Here is an 18,807-nt window from a genome sequence, read left to right as displayed (position 1 = left end):
ACGGATAAATGGAAAAAATGCCGTAGAAACCACATATATTTTCAAAATCAAAATGAAAATTGGTTAAATGAGTCTGTTGTGCTAACTGAAATAGCCTCATGTAGCTCTGGGCGCCCAGTAAAAGCTTTCTCTGATTGCATTGTTAAGGAAACCCCATGCGAAGAATTGGGCGTGGCTGCTCGCGTGAGTTTGTATAATTCTAACAAAAGAAATGCATCTCAGATGTTATTGACCATAGACTCAGAAAATCTCAAAAAAATTACTAAGAGCGCAGAAGTTGAAAATGCCAGAAATATTAGCCCTGAAGAAGCCTTAGCCGTTATGGTAGATGGAGAATTTACCAAAATTCGTACCAGCTAGTTAAACATTTTTTGAAAAATCATGGGTCAAAAATGTTTCCTTGTTATGATGTTGTGCTAAAGGCTAAAAAGGCGACTTATTCTGAGGACATACACATTTCGGAAACTTCAGCGGAAGTCAGTTTGCAGTCTTTGGTTGACCACACTCTTGCTCGTATAATTGAAGGATATCAGCTTTTAAAGGAATAGAAGATTCCAAAATCAGTGGTCCATTAAAAGCCATGTATAATTGGGGCTACGATGGGAGTAGTGGCCTTTCGACAAACCGCCAGCGCTTTAGTGATCCTGAAATTTGAATGATTTATAAAAGCATATTTTCAATTTGTATGGTTCCACGGCAAATACTGGACATAAATAATGCAGTAATTTGGCAAAATGTTCGTCCTTCTTCAACTAGATTTTGCAGGCCAATAAAAATAAGCTTTGAAAAAGAAACTGCTGACTTTCGTAAATAAGTTAAAAATATAGAACAAAGTCTTCCTTCAACGTTTCAACATTTTAAAATAGTTCATGAATTTCACTTAACAATGATTAATGGGAAGATCTTAAACTCGATTGCGGATGCTTCTATGCAGGTCTGTGGAATTTTTGGTGCCACTCCCTCCACATTTAACAATTTAAAACAAATTTTAACCAAGTATGGGCTATCAACTCCCCATGCATAGATCAGATGTTTCGTGTGCATCATCCATATATCGTATCGACTTACAATTAAAAAGTGGCAGGTTCGCGGAGAAGATAATGAAATAGTTGCGCAAAGAATGGCAGAAATACAAACTGCTCTCCGAAAACAAATGGGTATTTTAGTCGATATTCCCATGTTTGGTTCGGGGAACACGAATAATGGAAATACAGCAAGAACACTATTCAAAGATCTAGATTTGACGGCTACAATTACAGGGGTAAGAATTGACCTTATTAAAAGATTTAGCGTTATTTTACGCATTATGTCATGTGAGTACAATGTTAATGTTAAAGCTTTTCGCCATTACACATGGGATGCAGCTTCTATATTTGTGAAGGAATACCCTTGGTTTTATATGCCTTCATCCATTCACAAAATTTTGATTCATGGAGCAGACATAATAAAGAATGTTACCCTTCGAATCGGCATGATGTCCGAGGAAGCGCTTGAGCGCAAAATAAAGATATGCGCAACTATCGCTTGAATCACATTCGAAAAACATCCAGAATAAATACGATGGACCTTATGCATTCACTTTTACTGACATCAGACCCGCTAATATCATCGATGTCAAAATGTAGTTCCGCGTTCTGAAAAAAGTATGTTGCTTTGGATGATGAGGTGACTCAGCTTTTGGAAAGCATCCCCGAAATTCGCAGCAAAGAAATGTAATAGTTTTTTTTAACATCAAATTTGATTTTCTAATTTTGTTATAATAAAATAAAAAGAAAAATTAAAAATGAAAACATTTATTTTTTAATTTAAAAAATTTTTAAATTAAAAAAAGTATCTAAGAAGAAGAAATATCTTACCGTGCCCTGCGCCGTGATCTCTCCAAAAACTTACGCTGGGCAAGCTTAAAAGTTGCTATCTTAATCCTTTTGGTGAAAAGCATTTTTGCCAATTTCTTTAAAAGATCTAGCGCTCCTATCCTTATACCTATGATAACGTAAGGATAAGGTCCTGATACTAAAAGTACCACGACATCTGCGACTGCCACTGCCTTGACACCATCCATACTGAGTTCTTCCAATATGCTGATCATGTTTATAAGCCAGAGTAGGGGCGATAAAACTCTTCCTGTCCGCGTGCGATGAGTGGCACTCAGTTCGGCTGTCATCGTCCTGCTCTTTAGCATAACCCCGATCCACTCTCTGATGCCTCCCTTTATATCTAACAAATTGAAGGAGCTTAGGATGGAATCGGCGTTCACGTTGTTAAACTCACTTGATGTCTAGAAAGACATCATGTATTGCTTGTATTTAAGTATCCTCTCGATATGATCTAAAACTTCGTGTAGTTCTGTTTCTGTCGACTTGCCTTTTCGGTATGCGCATCCGATAGTCGGTGTCCCTCTAGTCTCTCCAAGATGTAAACAGGAAGGAGTCTTTTTAGGCGAAGGGGGTAAGGCTTATGCCCCCTTCTGGCTGCTTTCAGTACGAAAATGACTTTCAGTTCCCTCCCCAGAAGAGGGGAGGCTTAGTAAATGGCTTAGTAGATGCTTTTCTTGGCTGATTGTAGCATTCCCGGTATTATGCCGTTCGGCCCCATGATTTTTATTTGTCAAAAGGATGTATACCCCACTGGATTTGCTCCGTGGTCATGGTGTCTTTCGTTGGTGTCTGTCTGATTGTTCTTTCCTCTTCGGGTTCTGAATTCTCTCGTAGGTTCCCTGGGAAGTGATTGTCAACTAGTAGCTCTAGTGACTCCTCTACTGTCGCTGTAGCAGTGCCGTCTGCTCCGTTGACAAGGGTGAGGCTCATGTGCCCTTGGCGAGAATCTGGCTTAATCTCGCTGTGTCCTTTATGACTTCTAGTGACTCGCAGTAGCTCTGCCAGGAGTCCCTCTTTCTATACTGCTTATTTATATGCTAGCTTATGTTAAAAGACTTTCGCGCTCTTCTCATGAGATCATGGAAGTTATCGTAACACTCTTTTTTTTCAACATTTATGATTTTGAAATTATGTTTTTCGTTTTATTAATATGGGAAATTTATATCTGAATTGGAACACTCGAAAAACATATAGAAATATGATTTAAAAATAATGTTTTAATTTTTATTTTCAAAATCCAAGATTATTATTATGTAGCTGCCATGGGAATGTTTGGTCAATTTTTATAAGAGACTAGGAAATTCTGTAAAAGTTCGGTGCTGTTACATATAAATATTTTAAATCTCTCCTGTTTGTTTTTTTTTTTAACCGAAATGGATCTATACTCACTGATCAATTTCCAAAGTGCTCAGGTATACAAACTGCGGTTTTTTTGTTAGCACCGTTGTTATAGCTAAACGTCGTACGGAAAGAGTACACGTTTATTTCTTTAAGAGAGTTAACGCAGTATGACTAAAAAAGTAAAAACTTTTATGGTTATATTATACTAGCTGTACCCTGCCACGTTTCTCTGTGGCATATTATGGTTAAGAGGGCACTTCTGAATACATCAAGGTTCTGGCAAAATCATCTTCCTGGCATATGGTGAAGAAGGCAGTCAGAGTTGTCGCTGGCGGATTCAGGACTCTTTCTTGCACATTTCTTTCTCTGAAATAGACACGTTGACCATTCTCCAAATGGACTGCCAAGTGAACTAAAGCTGGATAGCGTTCATGAATGGGGAACGAAAAAATTCTCCATGCAGCCTCGTTGCTGCTTATGTATCTTCCAGCCTGGTATTGAGATATTTCATCGACAACTCGTACTGCATTGTTGTCATCATTTTCTGCCTGAACACCAAAAACTGCCATATCGCTGCCTTTATTCACGTACTTGCAGTTACATTTAATCGATTTTACGGAATTGCAATATTCTACGTTGATGTGCGCTTTGTATGATTTTGACAATAGTGGTGAGTATGGAACCACCCAACGATTGTCTACCTCAATATCACCAATTCTCATGTTTAAATTTGCCGAAGTCCCTCCATCTTCAGTTGACCGTCTCCTATACAGAGGATATCCATCGTCCCCTGTTACGGTGTTGGCTGTAAATGCTCGAGGATATCGCTTGAAACACTTCCCGTCTACCATGCATGGTGAACATGGGTTGAGGGTACCACATGGGCCATGGATCATGTTCTTGATGACAACTTCATGCAAATCCGTATCAACCTCGGCCCATGGAATCTTAGCGCATATAACATCGTCGATTTCATCTGGAGTAATTTTATCATACAGCCAAATCAGTATGTGCGCATGCGGCAATCCCCTCTTCTGCCATTCTACTGAATACATCCAGCACCGCACAGATCCAAAAACTCCATGTTTCACAATAAAATCCATCAGTGACTTGAGCTGTTGTCTGAAAACACGGGCTGTGATGTCATGCCTATCTCTATACGATTGTCCAGGAAATAACAGCTGTGCTATCTCGTCCCAAGCTGGATTGCATGTGAAGGTGATAAATAAGTCTGGACGGCCGTAGCAACGAACATATGCCATGGCATTTTGAGCATATTCATGCATGTCGCGTGGACTACCTATGTATGAGGATGGCAAAATCGTGAGCTTTCCAACGTTGGTTGTATTACGGTCATTCATCACAGCATCCCGCAAATGTATATATTCATCGGACCGAAGTTTCGTCTGATTCAATCGAAGAGGCCTGACAGTATATGCAGACCTGATGCATCCGGCCAATAACGACATTCGATTCGAGCTGTAATCAATAGTTGGATTATATCTGAATGCAAGACGATTGTATTGCAGGTTTTGATCTTCTGCAAGCTGTAAACGCGCTTCAGCTACCCTTGCCCTTTCGCGTTCATTATTTTGAGAGTGAATCAAATCGATTGCTGCAGAACGCGACTGCCTAACTCTCAATCGTTTTCTCTCAAGCCTATCTGCTCGTCTTTCTGCTGATTCTTCGTTGTGCATCTGCATTGCTTTCAGCCGCTCATTCTCTCGGATGGAGGCCCGTTCTTCGTCAGTCATATTCGTAATCTTACGTCTTTTTGCTTCTGTATTGCGAGTACGACGACCCAAACTCGACTTCTTGGGTGGCATGACTTCGTTTTTTACTGAACCTGAACAAAAAAATAAAATTTTTATCTCCAATTCCTTATTTCAATATGTTTTGAATGTTTGACAGGAAATGCTTTGATTCAGCTGGCTGCCTGTAGAGGGCGGTCGATGTAAGGTTGTTTTTTGATATTTTTTTAACACCTTGGATTACGTTATCGTAATTTTAGTAAGGATGCCTATTTTTTTTTTAAATGAAATATAGCCTATGTCACTCAGGAATGATGTAGCTTTCCAACTTGTTTCACTGTTGTTTTTCAAATCTGCCAAGTAGTTTCGGAGCCTATTCAATTCATACAAACAAACAAACAAAAAATCAAACCTTTCCTCTTTATATATATGTATGTATAGACAATACATTTTCTTTATTTTATTTTATATAACGAACTCATCTTTCTTTCAGCGATAAATTTACTAGATTTTGTCAGTGGAAAAATTTGGAACTAAACATACAAGTAAGTAGTAAAAATATGCTAGAAATTCCTGTTAAATGTTTTTGGCTTTATAAATGTTAAGTTAAGAGAAAAATTATTCTAAAACGAAAATGACTTACAATATAGTCTTAGTTACATAGGATGATGGGATCTGATGGACCTAATTTCTTTAAGAAGACTTAGAGGTAAAGTGTTCATGACGACTTGCAAAAACGCCACGTACTCTGCTTCTGTGTGCCTACTTCAGAAATCACCGACTCTAAGGGTCGCAATGCGCATTGGCCCAATTATTGGCTTTCATTTACGCAGCTCGCTTGGAATGTCGCGAATAATTTCCACACCCAGAAAGTGATGAAGTGGTGAAGTCACTGCAAATGTATAATTATAAGTCGAATGTTTAAACAGTGTTTAATAAATCTTCCTCCTTGGAAAGTCTGTGATTGGAAATCGCTTGTCTTTGCCGAGCCCGTCGAGATTTAAGTCTGTGGCTTCTTTATTGATAGTATCCCTAATCATAGGAGCTTTCAGGTCCCTCGCTAGATCATTTTTACGGATAAACCACTCAGCACCAGTCATTTTCCTCAGGATCTTATTTCGGAAGACCCGGATGCGACTCCGATTAGTTCCTCAAGAAGCTCTCCATTTAGTAACTATCCAGGGCATGACTCCTTTCTAAGGGAGTGCGTCACTACAGCACACCTTACCGGGTTAATAGATATATTCCAGCGACAGGCCCAATACGGCTGAAGCATATCAGTATCGTCATAGATACAGTTAAATCTAGAAAGGAACGCAGTATCTTCAGCAAATGCGCCCAGCATTGGTTACTGCTCCTGTCCCAATGACTAAGGCAAAACGTGGGTAAACAAGCTGCACAACGTCGGTTCCAGCACGCTTCTTTGGCGTACTCCAGCCTTAATTAGCTTTTGGGAGGATAGGGTTTAATCCAGTACCACCGTGAATGTCCTGTCAGAGAGGAAGCTCCTAACCATTTCGAATAGTTGTAGGTTAATCAACGGGTTGATTTTGCACAGTATCCCTGCATGCCACACCTTATGAAACTAGATAGGCACCGATACGGTGAAAACTCCATCGAATATTTTTTTGCACTTTCTTTGAAGAAAACCTGTGGCAGAAAATATGTGAGGAAACGAATTTAAATGCCATGCAAATAAAGGGCATAGAATTAAAATGCTCTGTTCCAAAAATGTTGCTTATGTGGTAGACCCAGAAAAATAATTACGACTTGATTGTAATAATCATTGGCTGAAATGGGGAACAAGAGGAAGATGTAGAGTATGCAGCACTGTGTTTCCAACCCGTAAATGCAGCAATATCTTGTGCACTTGTAATGCAATCCCCAAACAAATTGTTTCTTCTATCATTCATAAATATAAATAAACGGTATTTGAAAAAATTAACTTGACATTAAATATATATATTAAATATATATAAATATATATACTAAATATATATAAATATGTAGAGCTTAAAGCGGCCCATCCACAGTAGAACATGTTGGCCGAGCCGCTCGTCGAGCAAAAATTTCATTTGCCACCAACTAGTGGCAACATGCTTGCAAACATCATTTGCTGGCAAATCTTTGGGAAGTGAACATGGCAACGGACAACGACAGCACCACTTTAACTGCACTTTTGGCAAATGATGTTCATGCCAACGTTGCAATCCATTGTCGAGCATGTTGTTGCAAACACAAGCAAGATAGAATGATTTCTATTTCGTTCGAGCGGCTCGACCAACAAGAAATTTGTACGCGTGCACTACCACTAACGATGAAAATTGCGTCGATCTCAACATGCTCGGCAAACATGTTCTACCGTGGATAGGCCGCTTAAACCAGAACACCTAGGTCATTTTGTCAGTTGATACCCTTCAGTACCATTCCTTTAGGATTCAGGTCTGAATCAGGTTGGATTGGAGAGGCCTCCATCCTGAATCATTAGGGAGCTTTCATACAAGCCATCCAGGAATTTCCATACAGTAGGCGTTAGCAAACCTGAATTCGGACTACTCAGGGAATTTTCCGGAAATCATTAAGGAATCCTGCTAGGAATTTGTCCTGAATTTCGACACGAATTCCCCCCTGAATCAGAAGGGAATTTCGGAAGGGATTCTGACCAGAATCATCCAGGAATTTGAGACGGAATCAGGCAGTAATCATGGGGATTTCAGAGTAGAATCAGGTAGGACTCTCAAAGGAGTACCAGGCGGAATCACCAAAGAATGGTAGTGAAATTTAGAGTAGAATCAGATAGGAATCCCAGAGGAAAACGTGTAGAAGATCCCCGGAACCCCCCGCCCCATAGTAAATATCTGACGCAATTTATAATACATTTTTTTTTTATTTATTTCTTCATTTAAAAAACTTTTTAATTTGATTACCACAATTTTTCTTAGCATAACTTCTTGCATTTCCCCTAAAAGTATGTTACGTGTCTTTCCTTCCGGCTCTTGCCTCGTCAATCTATAATTAAAATTCATATGTATATATGTACATATGGATATTAGAATCAAATGGACAATATTTTTCACAAATATACACATGAATTAAGAAGAAAACAAATACTGGATATATTATCTCCTTCCGTTCACACCGTCTAGGTTAAAAAACAGTCCAGGTTCAAAAGCAATTCTGGAAATTAATTTATTAACTGAATACAAATAAGTCACTTACCCTTTAAAAATATTTAATAAATTACAATACAAAACACTTGTGAATACTTCAGCTGTCATTTGAGCTGTGAAAAAATCGGTTTCACTAACGAGACCATCGATTGAATTTTTTTTCCTTAAATAATATTTTGCATCATCTCAATCAAATTTCGGAACCACTGCTCCGACAACAATTAATTGTTTGGCAGTATCCGAACACAGGTAGAATTTTCATTGCCTACTTTGTTTCGGAGTTCTCTTACCGAAACCCATGAGATTTGTTTTTGTTTTTAGAACATGACACCAGGAATCGGACAGGAAAGGAATTTTGGTACTAAAGGGGATATATAGGATATATATAGTGTTTATAAACACTGTTTCACTGCCAGTGGATTTGATAACATGTAATTTGTTTTGGTGTTTAAGTTAATCGACCGCTTGTTACAAAAAAACTGAATAAGAAAATTTTATTCTTTCTCTTTGGTTTGTTATCTTTTCGTGATTTCCATTTCTCTCTACGTTTTCCGCACTTAGATGGGTTGACCCATGAGAATATACAGGGTATTATATTATATTCAGTCAGAAGGATTCATCTTGATTAGTATGAACAGCCGAGTCGTTCTAGCCATGTCAGTATGTTTTTTTTAGTTCTAAAGCTATCTGAATGAAAATTTCCAGTTAGTCTACTATAAACTCTCACTCGTATATACGTCGAAACGGTCCGGATCGGACGCCTATATCATATAAATGCCATAGGAACGATCGGAAAATTGTTAGAAAAAATATTATGTAATGTTATATTATATATATATTATTAAACATTCAAATGCGTTTATAATCTGAAACCCTGGTTATATTATAAAATAAAATAGGATATTTTTATAAATTTTGGTAAATAAACATGTGTGGGACCGGTTTAAATTTATTTAAATTCTTTTTATACTCTTGAAGGGTATTATAATTTTGCAAGGCAGTCTCCAACGGAGCCACTTCCGACCCTATATATTCTTGATTGGCATTAACAACCGAGTCGATTTAGCTTTGTCCGTCCATCTGTTCATCCGTATATTTCTCTGTCCGTCCGTACTAGCTAGCTAGCTATTAACTCGCATACTAGTTTTTTTGTTTTGAAAAAATCTAACATAAAAAAACATTTGCAGTTACTCTTTTATTTAGTCTAACTAGTATAAAGTCGAAACGCCGGATCAAAAGACTATATCTTATAAAATATGGAACTTTGCCAGTTGCAACATAATGAGATATATCCTTTTTATATAGCTTCAGAATTCCGATTTTAATTTTATAATATTTAACTGTCATAGGAACTTTAGGTAAATGAATACATTATTTTAACATATATCTCTTCTAAAAATTAGTCATGAAAATTGTTCTTTTATATCATTAAGATGTTCTTGGTGTTTTATTTTTAATAAATGTTTATAATTTATTTAAAATTTAATTTAATAATTTGAATTTATTTTGTATTACTTATTCTTGATCGATTTGCAATTTTCAAGGGTATAAAAACTTTAGTGTGCCGAAGTTAGCTTTATTTCTTTTTTATATATTAACTAGAAACTTCACTTCACGTTACTATTACAGCTATGTGATATAGTTATCCATTCTAGCCTGTGCCGACTTATATACTAGTAAGAGTATATAGATGACTTGTTTCTTGTTTCGAAAGAAAGGAAGAATGTACCCGTTGTCTGCTGGTCGGTAATAAACAATGGTAATCAACCAGTTCATGAATTTGTTCTGCATTTGGGTTGGACTATATTGTTATGCTTAAATTGCTAAATATGTTCGAAGGATGTCGATTGTTTTAACGCTTATAAAAATGAAAAGGGGTCATCAAGAAAAAAAACAAAAATCTGTAATGAAATTGACTCACCTGCGATAGCAAGATTCTTTTGCAATGTGCAACTTGCGTTGAATTGCACTGTTAGTAGTGCAACCAAAGCAAGCCCTCGAGAGATGATAATCGATATAGCAACTAGATACAGTTAGAGATAATAGAGATAGATGTTAGACAAAGAGAATGTATAAGAAAGGGCAATGAAAATGTAAACATCTAAGAGAAGCGGAGGTATGCTTAGTTGGTTGGATGTAGAATAATAAGCAAAGTTTTCTTGATATAATTGGTTGCAAAAGGACGTGCAATTAGTTGTTGAAGGACTTGCGCCAATTTCGTTATTAGTGGTTGCAAAAAGACTTACACCATGGTTTTTGTGATATTGTGGGAGTTGAGTAAAACAAATCATAATGTAAGAAGAAAAGGAAATTAAATGTTAAAAGTATTACACCAAAGCGAAACAATGAATAATGTCATGTTAATGTCATGTTATGATGATTTACAGATATTAATTGTGGTAGCAAAGAAAAACTAAGCACACGCGTATATCTTATTTTTCAGGTAGGCCGCGTCGAAGAAAGTTATTTGGCCCCCTGTATGTGTATCATAGAGTGTCTAGTTTGATTACAGTATGTGCGCTTCCGTATAAAACGAGAGCTACAATAACTTGGCACTTAAGTGTAATATAAATTGTTTCTTGTAGCGCATGGCACAGGGGCAATGAGAGTAGAAAAGGGTAGCAGAATATTCGTCTGAGGCTAAGGAGTTAAAGCCTTGCAGATGAACAGAACTGACTGTGCTGTTATTATTGCAAATAATAGAAGTTCCCGTACCACAAATAAAAAAATATATGTTGAACAACAACAAAGCAATGATCGGTAACACATCGGCTGAAAAGTCCCGGGCCTAACATAGAAAACGCGTTTTTTTTTTGTGCAAAATTTTGCTTTATTTATCAAATTAATCTTTATCTACAGCAAAGTAAACATTCCAGCGCCGCTCTAACATTTCAACTACTTTTGTAGAACGATTTTTCTTTTGCCTCAAAATAGGCCTCCAATTTCGTGATAACCTCTTCATTGGTGGAAAATTTCTTACCGGCGAGCATTTTTTTCAGGTCTGCGAACAGCCAGTAGTCCCTGGGATCCAAATCTTGCGAATATGGTGGAAGTGTGAGCAATTCGAAGTTGTAATCATGTAGTCTTTGCCATTCTTTTGATTGACTTGTGCGTTGTTTTGATGTGAGCAAATGCGGCACCCATTTTGAGAAGAGCTTTATCATAGTCAAATGCTCATGCAATAAAAATCTAAAACATTCTTTTGATATCTTTACGATGTCAGCTAACTGACGCAACTTCACTTTTTGATCATTCATTTGTAGATTTTTCTGATGTGCGGTGTTACCTCCTCATTTGGACGTCCACTGCGTTCTGCATCTTCAGTGTCTCTACGACCATGTTTATAGTCAGAAAACCAACGTTTTATTGTTTTTTTCTGATAGAGCGGATTCCCCATAACACTTTCCAAGCCAAGGCTTTCCTTGAACGGTATGTTTTTCCATCAAGAATCAGTGTTATATCAAAAAACAAAATTGTTTTTGATCCATTTTTTTGAAAATAAAAGCGTAGCGTCACTCATAACACAATAACTCACAAACTAATGAATAGAATATCATAAAATTTTAACAGCTGTCTTATGAAAGATTGTATTAACTAAAAAAAATTTAACTGCAATTAAAAAATCGCGATTTATATGTTAGGCCCGGGACTTTTCACCCGATGTGTTAGGTATGAGTGGTAAGGCTCATACTGTTGCCACCGATTAGAGCCGCTGTGTTTTCTGGTTGTAGCTCTGCTATCCTCAGCACCATCCAGAATCCTATATGATGTTGTACAAAGCGCCCGCCGGACCCGAACGTAAAGCTCCCGTTGCTTCTGTGAATGCTGAACACATTTTTCTTGTTAGTTTTGTGATAATATTGGCTCTTGTCAGTGACGACAATCAAACTAAAGCCCCGTTCGTAAATATTAGATTTACTCAATGTTACGCTTCTATGCTATGAGTCCAGTATCGCTCTTAGATATGTTACTTCGCATGCTCTGATAATTTTTATTTCGATGCCATATATCTTATAAAGAACGTTGATGCACTACGGTCAGTGCACTCAAGTGGCCCGTATGACACCAACCACGTGCGTATTCAGATTTGGTGTTAGTAAGCCCAAAACCAAAATTAAGAAAAGAGTTCGGGGAAATTCAAATTAATTAAAATTAAAAAATCATTATTTCTACTTAAGACTCGAAAAGGTTCATGCAATTCAAAGAAAGTTCTAGAATGGCGCACTCTAAAGGTATATATGATCTAGTATTTTTACTTGGTATGTGGAAATTGAGCTAAGTCATGAGTTTCCACGTCATATTGGATGAGGTTATACATAAAGGTAATGCCTAGCATAGTTCCACGATAGGCTAAAGAAGGTAAACTAATTAGGAGGAGTCTATTAGAGTAGGATGGTAATCTTTGGTATACATCATAACCTTGCATTTAGAGCCGCTTAAGTTTAATAAATTTACGTTGCATCATGTTTGGAAATTATTAAAATATGCTTGTAAATCCGACTGGCAAATGACGTTCTTATACATATTTCCCGCTTGCAAGCTTGACGTCTTCCGTGTACTTGTAGCACTTTGTAGTTAGTCAAAAATGGGCAGGTTGTTTATAAATAATGTGAAAAATAAGGGACCCAAATGGCTTCCTTTGCAGGGCGTCAAGTTATCTCTGAAAACATTAGAAGCTTTTGCGTCATACCGTTCAGATAACTTAAAATCCAATTAAGATTAAGGAGAGAATGTTTAACAGAGTCAAATGCTGTAGTGAAATTAGTATAGATTACATGAGTCTGAAAGTTATGATGGAAGTTCTATAATATAAGAAGAGAGCTCCAAAAGATTTGTTGTTGTTGATCTTCGCTTAATTAAACCATGTTGACAATGAGAAATAACTGATCTGCAAAGGTACATCAAACGGGGTATTATTACGTTTTCGAAAATTTTTTTGGTGGCCGACTTTTTGGGGTACCACTTTTGTGGAGAGAAATATTAAACGATTCCTATCAAATGAGGGGAAAGTGGGAGGTTTCTAAGGGTAAGGTAAACAAGTTCATTAATGGATAGTCGCACAATACTTGAGCACACAGGCAGGTATTCCATTGGGATCTGGCGAATAAACTGGCTTGATACGATGACGATCTAAAATAGAGAGCTTTCGTTTAACATAAGACTGAATATTTGTTCTGATTCGAATACGAAGTGCTTAAATAGGTTGTTTTAAAAAATAGCAAAAAAATTTAGGGTAGTAAGGGCAAATTGAGTGCGGTGATTTTAAATATAGCATAAAACCTAGATTTTTAATTTTTAAGTCGGCTCAAATCTTTAGTAAACCACAATGGCTTATTCGAGATTTGCGGATAGTATAACGGAACACATGCAGTAAAAAATGAATTCATGGCATTGTAAAAAATATCTACGGACATGTCAGTAGAAATGTATAGATCGGTCCAATGAAATGAAATAAACTAATTCAGCCCTTCAAAGTCCGTCTTTCGGAAACAACAAGTTTCTTTGGCTGGACGGTCAGATATATTCTGTAAGCCAGACCCAATGTCGAGAGTAACATCGAAAGTAGGATGATAGGGATTTTCGGGTTGCGACAGAGGCGCTTCTCTGGCTAAACTAACTCTCGCCGGATCTGAGACAAAACAAAGATAAAGCAAGTGTTTTAAGGAATCGCGTACATGGTTAACTTGAAACAGCGAAATGTTGAACAATCCAGCAATAAAATCATGTTGTGTAGCTGTAGCGAGGGTATTTGCGGAATTATTTGAGGACCAGATATCTCCAGGGATGTTAAAATCTCATAGGCCTACTAAATGGTTTATATCCGAAAGTCTATTGGCAACCATATGAGTAACGGAAAGATGATTCCAATAAATAGGGAGTTCCGACAATGGATGAATGTAGGAACATGTAATAATAATCGAGCTACCATTGACAGATTGCTTTACACAGAGGAATTCATTAATGCATACCTCGAAAGTTAATAATTCTGACGTGAGTAAGGCTATGGGGACATCACCTCCACGCCTGATAGGCCGATTAAGTCAATATATTGTGAGCATAACTGGCCAGAATTTGATGGAGCCACTTTTTTTTAAGAAGTTCCTGAGGGACATTTACTTTAAAACATGAAATATCCCAAGCATAAAAGAATTTAAGAGTTAGCATCTTTATTTTGTCGGCTCTGGGGTTGCCTTAGATAAGGGCGATAACATCTTCTGATGTTTGAACACGGGAGAGCCGTGCAACAAATAAATGTCTCGTAGGTTTAAGTAAAGTTTGATTACATTTTTTTTTAGCACTGGGAAGTTTATGGCTAGGACTTCATCGGATTTATTCAGTTACTATATAAGTTCAGTTCAGTTACTATATAAATATATTTTAGTGTACTCAATTCGAGTTTTTCCACTGTCATTCTTTGAATATAATTACAAAAGGTTGAATTTGTCTCGTCCCTAATTCATGTTTTATATAATCCCACAGTGACAATAAATCGCAGATAATTTAAAATTCTGTTATTTATTTGAATAGCATACGTTGAGATCGATATGGTAAACTATATTTTTATACCCTTGCAGGGTATTATAATATCAGTCAGAAATTTGCAACGCAGTGAAGGAGTCACCATATAAAGTGTATTTATATTCATATAAAGAATATAGATTCAGCATTAACAGCCGAGTCGATTCAGCCATGTCCGTCCGTCCGTTTCTACGAACCGATTATTATCAAATTTGGGATAAAACCACGTTATATTTTTCTACCATTTTGTATAAAACTTTGTAAAAATCGGTCTACTTTGTACAATAAATTAATACAATATGTAATAGAGGGGGGCGGCTGTACAATATTTGCACTCGATAATGAAAACTCGGCAACTGTTTTGGCGTATTACGCGACGGGCGTCAGATCTTTATTCTTTGGAATGTGAAATATAACTAACTACATGTAATTAAAAGCTAGCTTGGGCGAGCGGATTGAAAGCTCTTTGGACTGATAGAAAAGGGAAGTGAGCCTACGGAGACATTTCGAGGCTGGTAGCGGGATCACACTGCCTCTCGAAAATAAGCGCCCTTTCGCCGTGAATATTCTTCCCCCCCTGCGAGGATAACGCAGAAAGATTATCAGGAACGACTAGCTCGGGAAAGTTTGGGAAATGCTGAGCGCTCATCTACATGTAAAAGAGTGTGGTGATCCTGTTCTTACTGCGGCAAGATCTTTTGATATGGTGGTGGGCCAGGCAGTTGACGCAGTAGTTCTTTTCGATGATTGCCTGGAGCTTTTTCTTAGCGGTAAGTCTAAGAAAACGGTGGCACTTCCGTAAAAGATGGTTTCCTTCGCAGACTCGGTATAGGTAGGATAAAACACCTCGGGAACGCGTGCTCTTGATGTCGCCGTGGGGCACCTAGTAATTGCAGGCGTTGGGAGAAGTAGTGACTCGCGTGGAGAACGGGAATATCCTTGGGATCGGTCCAATACTATCCTTAAAGCATGAGGATGAATCGGGACACCGGGGGATTTGCTTGGATGCAGCAAAGTGTGCCGCCGACCGTGAAATGTCACACAGTTGTGGGTGCTTGTGAAATCGTGAATTCTATGACCTTTTGCAATGCAATTCTGACACAACAGCTTTTTCTGGATATAAGCCAAACTGGATGGATATCATTGAACGCAAATAGCATATTTTCCATATTTGAATATTCCTCATACTAAAGGATTTTAATACACGTGGTGTCACGTTGGAGGTTATCGGCTTGTATGGCCGAAGGCTGATCGTAGGAGGTTGAATAGAATCTATGGACTCTAGAGTTCTATGGCGCTCCGTAAGGAAAGTACTAAGTTGTAGCCACGTTAGAATTTTGGCTTTATTTGGAATGGACTGCTTTCATAATGCAAGCGTTAGCTTAGGAAGTTTCGTGGAGCACAAGAAAACCAGGAGACAATCCCAATTGTCAGTAGAAAGGCCGGACACTTCGATGTCAGTAAGGCATTCGTAGGTGGTATCTGGCAGCTCATTTATGGCTGCCGAAGATTCGTGTTCGATGGACTGAACTTCTCTTGGACGTTGATGCACTAAGGTCAGTACATACAAGTGGCCCGTATGACACCAGGCACGTGCCTGTTTGGGTTAGGTGTTAGTAGGCGCGATGGAAAATATAGGACAGAATACGAGGAAAATTGACTACCGGCGTGCTGCCAGATTGTTAGCTTGCATGCTTACTAAGTATGTTAATATCAAAGATTTTAATTTGGGAAGGGAATCTACGTTAGAGATTAGTGTGTACAAATCATTATAATTTGCACATAACACTCTAAAAGGTTCATGCAGTTCAAAGGAGGTCCTACAGTGGCGCAACACTAATGGGATATAGGATCTAGTGGTTCTACATGGTACATGGAAATTAAGCTGACCCAACAAGTCAGCACTTTCCACATCACCATGGATAAGGTTAAAAATAAAGGTTATCCCTAGCATCGTTCTACGATTGGCTAAGGACGGCAAGTTTATTAATAGGAGTCTACTAGAGTAGGAAGGTAATCTTTGGTTTGCATCCCAATTTAAACCGCGTAGAGCGAAAAGTAAAAAGTTCTTTTGAACCGACTCAATGCGTTTACTATGGACGCCGTACTGAGGGCTCCAAACGCAGCATCCATATTCTAGGATAGGACGAACTAAGGAAGTATATAAGGATTTAGTAACATAGGGGTCATTGAATTCCTTCGACCACCGTTTAATAAATCCAAGCACACCCCTGGCTCTATTCACCATAGACGAAATATGATCAATAAAGTCAAGTTTTGGGTCCAAGCGGACGCCCAAATCGTCAACTGTATTAATTCTTTCCAAAGAGCAGCCGTTCAGCGTGTAAGTAGCAAGCTTAGGAGCGACACGAGAGAATGTCATTAGCTTGCATTTCGAGCCATTTAAGTTTAATAAGTTTACACGGCACCAAGTTTGAAAATTATTAAGATCTGTTTGTAAATCCGACTGGCAGGCAACGTCATTAAATTGCACGCAAAGCTTGACGTCATCCGCGTACATAAGTAGTCTGGAGTTAGTCAAGACTTTGGGCAGGTCATTTATGAACAATGTAAACAATAAGGGTCCCAAATGGCTTCCTTGCGGGACACCAGATGTAACCCTTAGAACATTGGATAAATTATTCTTTAAAGAGGACCTTTTGCGTCCTGCCATTCAAATAACTAGAGATCCAATTAAGAAGATCACTTGGAAAACCCATTGAATCGAGTTTTCTAACGAGGAGAGAATGGTTAACAGAGTCAAATGCTTTACTGAAATCAGTATAGATTACATCTGTCTGACAATTATTATGGAAGCCCTTTATAATATAGGAAGAGAGCTCCAAAAGATTTGTTGTTGTTGATCTTCGCTTCATAAAACCATGTTGACATGGAGAAATAACCGATCTACAAAGGTGCTGTAAGTGAGGGGTGATAATGTTTTCAAATAATTTAGGGATGGCCGACAACTTAGAGATTCCTCTATAATTGCTGGCATCCAATTTGCTACCTTTTTTGTGGAGAGGAATAATAAACGATTCCTTCCAAATAATGGGAAAGTGGGAGGTTTCTAAGGACAAGGTAAACAATTTCAGAAGGGGATAGCACAGGGCGTCGGCACAATACCTGAGCACACAGCCAGGAATTCCGTCGGGACCTGGCGAATAAACTGGCTTGACACGATGAAGATCTAAAAGGAGAGAGCTTTCGTTTAGGCTAGGACAGAAAATTAAGTTCGATTTGGGTATGTCGTAGGAATAAGTCTGGTATATATACGAAGAGCTAGAATAGGTTGTTTGAAAAAACTGCGAAAATAGATCGGCTATTGCCTGATCATTATTTGCGGTAGTATTTTCAAATGAAAGCGAGGAAGGATTTGTTTTAGGTTTACGTTTAGTGTTAACGAAATTATAAAACTGTTTTGGGTCCTGTGAGAACTGGGCCCTACAACGAGTTAAATAGTTTTTATAACACTGCGCGTTCAGCACGGTAAAGTTTGACCGAGCTGATAAATAAAATGAAAGGGCAGATTGAGAACCGCTGATTTTAAATTTAGCATACAGTCTAGATTTTTTATTTTTAAGTCGGCTCAACTCTTTAGTAAACCACGGCGGTTTATTCGAGCTTGGCGGATAATATAACGGAACACATTCAGTAAAAAATGAATTCATGGCACTGTAAAAAATATCAACGGCAACTGCCATGTCAGTGCACATGTATAGATCAGACCAATTGAACTCGTTTATCAAACTATTCAACCGTTCAAAGTCCGTTTTGCGAAAACATAGGACTTCCTATTGGCTGGACGATCAGAAATATTCTGTACGTCACACCCAATATCAAGAGTCACATCGAAAGTTGGATGATAAAGATCTTCGGGCTGCGTCAGAGGCGCCACCCTTGCTAAACTGACTCTCGCAGGATCAGAGACGAAGCAAAGATCGAGCAAGCGCTGTAAGGAATTTCGAACATGGTTGACTTGAGACAGCGAAATGTCAAACAAGCCAGCGATAAAGTCATGTTGTGTAGGTGTATGGAGAGTATTGGTGGAATTATTTGAGCACCAAATAGCACCAGGGATATTAAAATCTCCTAGAACTACCAACTGGTCTCTATCCAAAAGTCTACTGGAAACCATCTGAATAGCGG

At 38.1% G+C, this 18,807-nt stretch overlaps 1 protein-coding gene across 10 annotated transcripts in view; it reads left to right on the top strand.

The window, feature by feature from the left end:
• Positions 1–18,807, top strand: part of Gprk1 (G protein-coupled receptor kinase 1) — a 195,309-nt gene that overhangs the window by 50,914 nt on the left and 125,588 nt on the right. For 8 of the 10 annotated variants that reach the window (XM_086832967.1, XM_086832968.1, XM_086832969.1 and 5 more), the window contains one exon: positions 5,463–5,514. The exons of the other annotated variants lie outside the window; for them this stretch is intronic. In XM_086832967.1, coding sequence (XP_086689093.1) covers positions 5,463–5,514 — 52 coding nt within the window. The remainder of the gene's footprint in view (positions 1–5,462; positions 5,515–18,807) is intronic. 10 annotated transcript variants of the gene reach the window in all.

This window comes from Drosophila serrata, unplaced genomic scaffold (assembly GCF_035046125.1).
Source record: "Drosophila serrata isolate PLE 108 unplaced genomic scaffold, ASM3504612v1 contig_261, whole genome shotgun sequence".
NCBI lineage: Eukaryota > Metazoa > Arthropoda > Insecta > Diptera > Drosophilidae > Drosophila > Drosophila serrata.
Note: the sequence above shows the minus strand (reverse complement) of the source record. Positions and strands in the feature narration are given on the sequence as shown.